This window comes from Rasamsonia byssochlamydoides (genome assembly GCF_041956645.1).
Source record: "Rasamsonia byssochlamydoides strain NRRL 3658 unplaced genomic scaffold VTN77scaffold_117, whole genome shotgun sequence".
Taxonomy (NCBI): Eukaryota; Fungi; Ascomycota; class Eurotiomycetes; order Eurotiales; family Trichocomaceae; genus Rasamsonia; species Rasamsonia byssochlamydoides.
The window spans coordinates 21148-31733 of NW_027192500.1; the positions used below are offsets into that span (position 1 = coordinate 21148).

Genomic DNA, 10586 nt, shown 5'->3' on the forward strand with positions numbered 1-10586 from the left:
GAACGAGCTACCGCAATGTCGAATTCCTGCTAGCAATGTTCGAACGGTCAAGGTATCGAACAGATAGCCGATCTGGACGTGCTAGAATCAGTCCGAGTTGAGGCAGACCCAAGCCTCCTCTCAACACAACGACGAGATGGTAGAGAGATTCGTAAATGTGTCCGCAATAGATGGGTTCGAGAGAATCACTGCGAGGATGAGGAAATTTTGTTCTCGCTAGAGATTTTCAGCAGCCCGGTTAGTCAGCGTCTGGGCCTAGGGCCTAGGGCTTGGGGTAAGGGCTGCCTGGTTCGCACCTTCCTTGCTCCCATACCTGCTTTGTGCCAGAAATGTCCCACTCAGCCAAAAAGAGACGTCATGGCAACTTGGCTTTTAGCCGTTGGATCTTTTCTGGTTGAAGATTTTTCCGCCTCACGTTTGATCATTAACCTTGCATAGTTCAGAGAGACTATTTCAAAGCCAACAGAAGAAGACAGGAAACGACCAACAAAAAGTGGCAACGTACGGATTCTGATTCGCTGGTCGCAGCCTTCATGGTGCAGGCAGGCCTACTTAGTCAGTTCTAGGCCTGGATCCCATGCAGGAATTGTTCTAACTAATTGCTAACATAGTACACGCTGGATGCCTCAGTTGCAATCTCCCTCTTTGATGCTTCTCATCAACTTCCCCTACAGAGAGTGACAGATCTTCACAAGGTTCAACAATCGCTTATTTTTCTGACAGGATATCTCTGCTCTGCCACCTGCGCACTTGGCGGAAAACGTCTTCGATATTGGTCCGCGGTGGTATGCTTGTTCAATGAGGACAAAGCTGCGCCGCATTACGCCGCCTGCAGTCTACAAAATTACCGAGCCAAAATGGTTTCATTTCGTAATATATGTGCCCAGAACTGGATGTAGCGTGATTCGGAAGCACTACCATATTCCCGCGCGAACCGATCGACTCGAGTGACCAGTCACAGCACAGGCTGATAGCAAAGAGCAGATGAGGGCCAATCTCTATCTACATGTAGTAAGGACGTCCTGCAGACCACCGAGATAAGTAGTGTCACCAAAGAATACCCCGCTGAACCGGTTGCTTTTAGAGAGGTATCTGGTATCCTTCAACAGTTTCGGCTGCTGTTTGCCTACTCATCTACTCCATCCTGCTTGCTCGAGCAACGCCCTTTTCCCTCTCGTCCCCGGAAGCCAACATCAAAGGTCATGGTTCAAAGTCCCCCAGCTCAGAGTCCTCCTGCCGAGAATACCCTGGAATCAGATGTGAGTCTTGCGCAGCAAGGGAAGAATATCTACTGATACGGTTTCTATCAGGAGGGTGTCTCTGCCGAAACTGATTCGGCTTACAATGAATCGTGAGTATACTTAACCACCCAGGCGATAAATTGGCAGCGTTCGTCTAACGATCCACTAAAGCATCAGCACCGCTAGCTATGTGTCATCCCTCAGTTCAAGTATCAGAAACTACATGTAAGGCAGTCGCTATCTTGACTGGCTTTCCAAAGCTTGATAACCAGATGACTCATAACTGGTTTAATAGATACGAGGTAAATCTCCAAGGCACGCGTACCCACCAGAAAGGATACTGACAGTGTTTTTAGAATGGGCGTCGTTACCACGCATATCACGAAGGAGCATATATTGCGGTAACATTCAGTCCAATAAATGATCTTCCAGGGCCGTAACTAAAGTCAGTTCTTTCGCAGCCAAATGACGAAGAGGAACAAGACAGAATCGACCTTGTCCATCACATCTACCGTCTTCTTCTAGGAGGCGAACTGCACCTTGCGCCAATCGAGAACCCTCAGCGTGTATTAGACCTTGGCACCGGTACAGGGATCTGGGCAATTGAGTTTGCTGAGTAAGAGATAGCATTCTTCCATGCCATTTTTTATCATTTTTTCTCTTTTTATACTATGTGCATGTCACTGATGTTGATATAGTCAATACCCTTCTGCGCAAGTGATCGGCACTGATTTGAGCCCTATACAACCTCCCTGGTAAGTACTTCTACGATCCCACACATTTTCATATTGCTTATGAGTCTTTTCCGTCTTTTCGATTCTTTTTTCTTCCTTTCTTCCTTTCTTTCTGTCTTTCTTTCTTTCTTTCTTTTTTCCCCCTTTTCTTTTTTTTCAATTTTCTTTTTTTTTCTTTTCTTTTTTTTTTATTTTCATTTCTTTTTTCATTTCTTTTTTTTTCTCTTTTTTTTCTTTTCTTTTTTGTCTGACGCAAATTAGGGTGCCTCCAAACTGCATATTCGAAATCGATGACTTCGAAACCCCTTGGTTATATCAGACTGCGTTTGACTTCATCCACGGCCGTGAGCTGGAGGGATGTGTCGCTAACGAAGACCGGCTCTTCTCGCAGGCATTCGACCATCTCAAGTCTGGGGGGTATTTTGAATTTGCTGGTGCTAATGCATACTTTTGCTCCGATGATGACACTATTAGTAAGGCTGAAGCTTGTCAATTATTAGTAAAAAATCTTCACATAGCCGGCAACGAATTCGGCAAGAGCTTTGATAATGTGCACCTGTGGAAAGAAAAAATGGAAAAGGCAGGGTTTGTTGACGTGAAGGAGTCTGTCTTCAAGGTTTGTCTATCTCTGCACTTTCTAATCCATTCTAAACATTGTCAACAGGTCCCAATCGGTCCGTGGCCCAAGGATCCCAAGATGAAGGAGATTGGAAGGTTCCAGCAGGTTCAGCAGATCCAGGCTATTGAATCCTATACACCAGCACTTTTCTCGCGTTATCTTGGCTGGAATAATGCAGAGATACAGGTCTTGCTGGCAAAAGCGAGGAAGGAGCTTAAGGATCCATCCTTACACCTGTACGTCCCTGTTTACTTCGTATATGGGCGGAAGCCTTGACGGAGTTCGATCCTATCGTGCTATCAACATCTGGGATACTGTCAGTCAAGTTAGAGTGGAATCAAATATTCAGATCGTGAAGAATACCTATACCGTATCATCCACGAAGTTCAGAGACATCCTGAATAATACTACGGGGCAGATAAGATCGAGTATTGATTTATTGATTCTGCAAGATTCACTGTGTTTGACTGATTCTATATCTCATCTGATACCGACTGCGGGTCGACAATGGAATTCCCTAAATGAGCTCCTTCGACGAACCTCCTGTTCACAGACTAGTGCAAGACTGCAGCAGCAGCAAGACTACTCCAACGCAGGAGGATTCCTGCTGATGTACTCCTCAAACGTAGTCAGCTTGCCCCGAGCATTCCGCGCCGACCATTCGACCGATTCCTTGGTCTTGGGCCCGAAGTATCCAAAGTCCTGGAAGTACAGCAGCATCTGCACCAGATGATCGGCACCCTGTATAGGTAGGAACCCGCGAAAGACGTGTTCCGGCAGCTGGTTGTATCTGACCGTCTTGCCCGTCACCTTGCTGATGATCTGGGTGATCTCCTCCATCGAATAGAGCCGCTCTGCCGACGACAGCACTTTGCCTTCGTACTTGTCCGGCTCCGCCAGGATGGCGCCCACAAACTTGCCCGTGTCGCTGGCGATGTCGATGAGCGGCAGCTGCGTCTGGGGAGTAACCACGTTCGACACGGCATACGTGCCATCCGCCACGAGACGCGGCGCCAGCATCCCGCTGAAGTTCTGCATGAAGGAGCCCGGGGCGAAGAAGGCGCTGCGGATCGGCAGCCTGCGGATGTACTCTTCCACCTCCGCTTTAGAATCGAAGTGGTCGACCTTGGGATATTTCCCGCCCGAGTATTTGCCCGCATGAGGCAGGGTGCTGAAGATGTAGTACTGGACTCCGGCGGCCACGGCGGCGTCGGCCAGGGCCTTACCCTGTCGGACCTCCCTCGCCTTGGTCTCGTCATCGTAGATGGTCGTGGTCAGCGCGAACACTGTGTGGGCGCCCTGCATCGCCCGGGGGAGGGATTCTTGGTCCTCCGCATCGCCTTGGACGACCTCAATCCCTTTCTGTTGGAGTGCTTGGGCAGCCGGCTTGGAGGGGTCCCGAGTGATGGCCCGGACTGTATACTGCTTGGACAGCTCCGGATCGCTGACGACATAGTTGGCCACGGAGCCGCCCTGCTGGCCAGTGGCTCCAAAGACGACGAGGAGCTTGCTCATGGTAGTCGACGGACTCACTGTCAAAAGATTGATTCAGGAATTGCTGAGGCATAGACATGACACTCGATTCTCGTGGAGAGTTTTCACGTCTCTAGAGGTCAGCGGACTTTGCCTTCGAGTCAATCCCAAAAGCGTAGCTACATAAAGCCCAGGAGATCTGGCCATCGACCATCCAGGGCCGTGCCTGCAGGTTGTCGACGTCGCAACCCATGGAACCATTACTTCATGAGGGTTAACAGAAGGCAATTGTAGCGAAGTTGTCGTTGATGATGTCCGAATGCGGCATGACGCAATCGGAAGCATGAGCGTGGACGTTAAGTTCGACGCGGCTTCTTCGGAAGTTTCATTCATGAGACTGTCTTGACAAAGTTCTACTCTTGTCAATGGATGTTGCTGAGAGGCTCGTTGAACAGCATACGCCAAAACTGGAGGCAGTCGTCTCTCATCTGCATTGGGAGATAAACTTCGCCATCCAAACTGACGATGGACGTGCTGGAGCTCTCTTCTCTATTTTTGATCGATTTGAACCAACTTCATACCGTAGCGCGAGGTCACCAGACCTCGAATTTGCAGGAATTGGCGTGATATAAAGAATCAAAGAAAATTCTTTATACAGTGTCGCCGATAGGAAGAAATAGATCCAGTATAGACTGGTCAAATCGAGGATTGTCGAATCCGGGCCAATAATTCGCTTCAAATCCGCCGTCTTTCCAACCTTGGAAATCAGCATCTGTTTCCTAGTTAGTCAGACTTAGTACAATTTCAGCGCTGGTTCTCAACACCAGTCTGACTATATATAGCTATTTTTTATTAGGCGACTTTGGCTTCAAAATATGACTGATTTCGGTCCGTAAGTAGGTCACTGACAGATTAAATTATAACGTGTCATATGACCGATTCCAAACACGAAAAATTCACAATCAAATTCACTAGTAGATCTTGTAGAAACGTTCACGATTTCAGGCGTTACCCGGAAAAAAAAATATTAGGGGGGAGGAGTGTACGGAGTAATCGCGGGGGTGTATGGATCACTCCCTGGGCTAATAATATATCGTGGAGAGACAACTCCAGTAATCTGATTAGAAAGTCCCAAAATCAGACAACGGTTGTTGCAGATTCGGCCAAAAAAGAGGTGCCATGACTCCAACTCCTTGGTGATTCTGAACTAAGTAGCCCGCCAACAGCCGTCAATTAAATTCTTAATTTCTTAGCAAAATCATATACTAAGGGTGTCATTTGAATATAGTTTTAAAGTCAGAATTACTTCAAGTCATTTTTCATATATATGAAAAAATATTTGTTTAATATAATTACGGGTAGAATTCACATTCTAATAATAAAGATAGATTTTGTCTCTTAAATTCTAGTTCTGAACCTAATTAGGTAAGAAAAATTAAATATAAATTTTAGTCCTAGCAATTCTTTATTTAAAAACATATTTTAGTGATGTCCTTGCTATATAAATCCGTTCGGAAATAATTAGAGAAAACGTTCAACTTCTGCGGGAGAATGGCATCATGCGGTGGCGGGGTTTTTTTTTGAAGACAATTGTACTGTATCCTAATATAATAGGAGGAAGATTAAGATTTTAGGCTTCCGTCAGGTAGATCTTTGAAGCAGAAGAGACGAGTAGACAGCGAAGACATGGTATTTACACAGCCTTTCTAGAATAAATGACCATTCAGCAGGGGCTGAAGGCTTCTGCCGAAAATCTCTCACTATATATGCCATTCTCTAGCGAGAAATAAACACCTTTTTTTTCTTTAAAAGAAAAAAAGAAGAAAAGAAAAAAAGAAGAAGAGAAAAAAAGAAGAAAAGAAAAGAAAAAGAAAAAGAAAAAGAGAAAAATAAAAAGAAAGAATGCGCCATTCTGACTGCTGTGAATATAGCCCGTCATTTTGTGGAAAAAGGAACCTCAACAGACGTAGTATGACCAAAGAAAACTGTCTTGAACGCCTCACTTCCACACGTCGACTAAGATAACAACGGCCTTTCCCATTAAATCTGCGACGTCAGCCCCTCCTGGATGGTATATCCCTGCACAACGGTGATCTGCCCGTTCGGGGGATCCTCTCGTCCTTGCCTGCCGCCGAACATCGTCCAACCCGTTGAGTGGGGCGTCCCCTGGACCTTTGTCCGCGTTCCGTTTTTATTATCCCTGTTCTCTGACGAGGTATCCAACTCTGGCTGCTTAGCTCCACCACCTTGATTGGCCGCCACGACAATGGTTTCATCGGACCCCCGGGCCGTGTCGTTCGGGATGCTGAGCGGGTGGGCGAATCGATTGGAGTTCTTAACCTTGGCGTTGAGCGGGTAGGAGCGCTCGGCGGAGAAGTCCTTGATAGTCTGCGCGAGAGCCTTGCGGTACCAGCGCTGGAAGAGAGGGAAGACCATGGGCAAGTTGCTAACGAGGACGGCGACGAAGGATTCGCGGACAGACCATTCGCCTGATTCAGCGGGGTTTGTGGCGCCGACCTGGTCGAGTTAGTAACGTATACCAGCAATCAATAAGACGAGATAATGCTCACCGTCAACAGACTGACGCATCGAAGAATGCCGAAGATCATGACCAGGAAACCACCGCTGAAGATGACCAGCAGACTGATCTTCTTTTTCAGTGGGAGGCGGGACTGATAGATCATCTGGGACGGTCAGGGATTCTCTCCACTGTTCTAGATATCGTGGAGAACCTACCGGCAAGGGAATCGCCATCAGATAGAGGTCCGTCGCCGTGTTGAGCGCCATGATGGAGGAGACCTGCAGGCGGGAGTATTCGGGCTGGCAGTTGTCTGTTAACGTTAGTGAATAGCATATCTCGCTGATCGAATGGATATGCGGTTCTGTACGTACTTCCAGGGTCGGGGCTCCCCGGTTTGCTGTTCTCCGCGTACTCCATCCTCCGTCCGTTCGTACGGTGCAGTCGGTGCAGACTTCTGCAGCACTTAGTCATTATTAGTCGTCCCTGTGGTCTGCAATGGTGACACACCCGCTTATATCTTCTCCTCTAGGCGGGCTTCCTAGAGAGCCACGTCTCTCGCAGTTCCCCAGGAGATAAGGTCTGGTTCTGAGCTGGCCTCTGTCGACTCCTGGCTCCTGAAAATCTGTCCATTCAATGGCAGTAGAGCTCCACTTTGCACCTCCTCTGCAGCTCAGCTCTAGTTAGGCCCTCTGCAGCTGTCATGGGCACCCCCGAAGGTATTAAGGGTATTAAAGTGCTTGGGATCCCTCGTCGGTAGTACCACTCCTCGCCATCTTTCGTTTTTGTCAGTATAGACGGAGTATACAGCATGCCAGCCACGCTGTTTGCGCTCCTCGTGGGAGGCTTTGTCCTCGTCCTGTACCGGCTGTGCCAGATCGGTCGCCGGCCACCAGGCTATCCCCCCGGACCGCCGACACTGCCTCTGATTGGGAATATGCACCAGATGCCCAAAAAGAATGGCCACCTGCAGTTCCAGAAATGGGCGGAGGAATATGGCCCGGTCTACTCGCTGATTCTGGGGACCAAGGTCATGATCGTGCTCTCGTCCGACCAGGCTGTGAAGGATCTGTTGGATAAACGGAGCAACATCTACTCCTCGCGCCCGGAAATGTACCTCGGTCAGGTCGTCAGCGGTGGTCTGCGTGTGCTTCTGATGGTAAGTTAGACGACACGGATTTGTTGTCTGTTTTAGTATTAGTATTGCCTTTCCTTTATTTTCATTTCTCCTATTTTTCTGACGACGTACGCAGGAATACGGCGACACCTGGCGCATGATCCGCAAGATGCTGCACAACATCCTCAACATCAAGGCGGCCAAGTCGTACGTGCCCTACCAGGATCTGGAGAACAAGCAGATGCTCTGCGGCTTCCTGGACCAGCCAGACCTCTTCATCGACCACATCCGCCGATACACCAACTCCCTGACCACGCAAATGGTCTTTGGGTTCCGGACCATTAGTATCGACGACCCGAAGTTGAAGCAGCTGTTCGAGGTATGCTGTAGCTTGTTGAAAACGCTGGCAATCTGGACTGTGCTGATTCCTGATTGATGGCAATAGGGCTTCGAAAAGTTCTGCGAAGTCACGTCGACCACCACCGCCGCGCTGCTCGATCTGTTTCCCGTTCTGAAGTGCCTGCCCGATTTCATGCTTCCTCTGAGGAGGTATGCCAAAGAGCTGCACAAGCATGAGAAGGAACTCTACGTTGGTCATTGGATGAACGTGAAGAAAGCCATCAAGAACGGCACTGCCAAAGTATGCACATACTCAATTCAATATCCCTTCCCAGAGCGGCTACTCACTTACTGACACGTCTAGCCATGCTTCTGCGTCGACCTAGTCAAAGCCCAAGACGTCGAGGGCTTCTCCGACGATCTCGCCAGTTACATCAGCGGATCCCTCCTGGAAGCCGGCTCCGACACGACGGCCGCTACCCTGGTCGGATTCGTCCAGGCCATGGTGGTCTTCCCCGAGGTGCAGAAGAAAGCCCAAGAAGAGATCGACCGGGTCTGCGGAGACCGACTGCCGACGATGGAAGACGAGCCCAACCTGCAGTACATCCGCGGCTGCGTCAAGGAGAGCATGCGGTGGATGCCGACCGATATCCTCGGCGTGCCGCACGCCGTGATCAAGGATGACGAGTATATGGGCTACAAGATCCCGAAGGGCGCCTCCATTATCTGGAACGTGTGGTACGAACAACCCCATATCTATAATTATATTATAATCCACAATCTGACCACCACAGGGCCATCCACATGGACCCGAAGCGACATCCCAACCCCCGCGTCTTCGACCCCTCTCGCTACGCCAACGACTTCCAAACCGCCAGCGAAGCTGCGACGAATCCTGACCCTTCGAAGCGCGACCAATTCGTCTTCGGTGCCGGCCGTCGCATCTGCCAGGGGATGCACATCGCGGAGCGGTCGCTCTTCCTGGGCATCTCGCGGATGCTGTGGGCGTTCAACTTCGAGAAGGCGCGCGACAAGAACGGCAACGAGATCACGCCGGACATTGACAAGCTGACGGAGGGTTTGCTCGTGCTGCCGCAGCCGTTCCCGGCGAAGATCACGCCGCGCAGCGAGAGACATGCGCAGCGGATCCGCGAGGAGTGGGAGAAGTGTCTGCCCTTGCTGGATGAGAACATGCAGTGGAAGGAGGTTCCCAAGGGGATGGTGTTTAGCACGTACACGCCAGAAACTACTGTGCAGAATTAGGCTGTCTGTTGGAAAGATGCTTTGGTTGGGTTTGTAGAACACAGGCAATATTCGACGGGATGCTTTATATAATTACCAAGAGGGCAAATAATTACAATAATTAAATTATAGAATACTTCCGGCATTGTGCTTATCCTACCCTACATTGTGACAGTTGCAGCACATATTCGCAGCTAAGAAGCTGATTCCCTTTTACCTTATCACCCTTTTCGAACAGTTTCTAAGCTGCTGCCCTTTTCATATAGTAAAGAAAAAAAAGCCTAGCATTATATAAAATAGCTGCTTAGTTGATCTTCTACGTTTTTGCCTTTATTGTTCTTAATCGCCCTAGGCGTAGGTCCTGGTTTTCCTCTATAAGAAGAGTCAAGTATGGCACTATAAATTACCAATTGGTCTATAAACTATTAATAAATTAGGAGCTTCATCGTACGGCTTAGATGGCTCTACCTAATATACCTAGGTATGCTATTTTAAAAATGACTTTAACTATCAATAACCAGAGCTATAATCGTATACTATTCTTTGAGGACAACATCAATTACCTACGTTGACAAGGGTCAAGTGCAATATTTCTATTAAGCAGACTCGCACTTGAATGAAGGATAAGCTCCATGGATAAAAGAAAGAAGTAGCGAAAAGGGAGCCCGTCTGCTTTGAATCCGGGCAAATAAGCAATCAATCATGTTGGACAGACAGAGATAACTATCAAGCATTGGAAAGGGACAAGCAAAAGCAACAGTTCATTACGGTAAGCTAGTCACTATTCCCCAATCTGCAATGAGACTACTGCGCTATTCTTAACTCTAGTTCGTTTCCTCTCTCTTCCGTTTCTTACAATTTTCGATATGCTGCGATGGTCAGAAGTAGTCCCTCACTTAGGTATGTACTCTCATGACTGATCTCGGGCTTGGCAATTCCAGACACGGTCAGACTCAACTTAGCAGTATGCGGGAAATATATATGGTTTGAAACACTCCCAGGCAGCTGGAAAGGCAAGCTTATATTAGGAGTAACGTGTGTAGGTCGATGGCTGATTATGCAGATCGACCTGAGAGACACCGCCATGATAGAGCCGACTCTGCTGTCTACTTATGTACTAGGTATGTACATACATGACCTTAGGGCTAACTCTCGGGAATAGTATCCCGCAATGACTCCCAGGCTGGCCCTTCGTACTGTACCTCCACTTTCAAGTATATATGACAAGTGTCGTTGAAGATGCGCGCCCTTCTTCCTTTTTTTTTAACGAGTCACTGAAAACCCGGGCAGTTCAGTTCATATT

General features: G+C 48.4%; 4 protein-coding genes across 4 annotated transcripts; 2 read left to right on the plus strand and 2 right to left on the minus strand.

Annotated features, from left to right (window-relative positions):
* Nucleotides 1-1202: 1202 nt before the first annotated feature.
* Nucleotides 1203-2870, plus strand: VTN77DRAFT_1082 (uncharacterized protein; the record flags this gene model as incomplete). Its single annotated transcript, XM_069416775.1, has 10 exons — nucleotides 1203-1259; nucleotides 1311-1351; nucleotides 1413-1466; nucleotides 1537-1543; nucleotides 1598-1642; nucleotides 1703-1857; nucleotides 1940-1996; nucleotides 2237-2448; nucleotides 2494-2591; nucleotides 2640-2870. The coding sequence occupies 10 exons, from the start codon at nucleotides 1203-1205 to the stop codon at nucleotides 2868-2870; spliced, it is 957 nt and encodes a 318-aa protein (XP_069273072.1).
* A 306-nt stretch (nucleotides 2871-3176) lies between these two features.
* VTN77DRAFT_1083 (uncharacterized protein) lies at nucleotides 3177-4109 on the minus strand (the record flags this gene model as incomplete). The annotated part of the gene is made up of 1 exon (XM_069416776.1): nucleotides 3177-4109. One exon carries the CDS (start codon nucleotides 4107-4109, stop codon nucleotides 3177-3179), a length of 933 nt encoding a protein of 310 aa, XP_069273073.1.
* A 1998-nt stretch (nucleotides 4110-6107) lies between these two features.
* VTN77DRAFT_1084 (uncharacterized protein) lies at nucleotides 6108-7005 on the minus strand (the record flags this gene model as incomplete). The annotated part of the gene is made up of 4 exons (XM_069416777.1): nucleotides 6108-6584; nucleotides 6638-6751; nucleotides 6804-6898; nucleotides 6960-7005. The coding sequence occupies 4 exons, from the start codon at nucleotides 7003-7005 to the stop codon at nucleotides 6108-6110; spliced, it is 732 nt and encodes a 243-aa protein (XP_069273074.1).
* Nucleotides 7006-7396: 391 nt separating this feature from the next.
* On the plus strand, nucleotides 7397-9304 carry VTN77DRAFT_1085 (uncharacterized protein; the record flags this gene model as incomplete). The annotated part of the gene is made up of 5 exons (XM_069416778.1): nucleotides 7397-7744; nucleotides 7839-8081; nucleotides 8148-8342; nucleotides 8406-8779; nucleotides 8836-9304. 5 exons carry the CDS (start codon nucleotides 7397-7399, stop codon nucleotides 9302-9304), a joined length of 1629 nt encoding a protein of 542 aa, XP_069273075.1.
* Between the last annotated feature and the right edge of the window lie 1282 nt (nucleotides 9305-10586).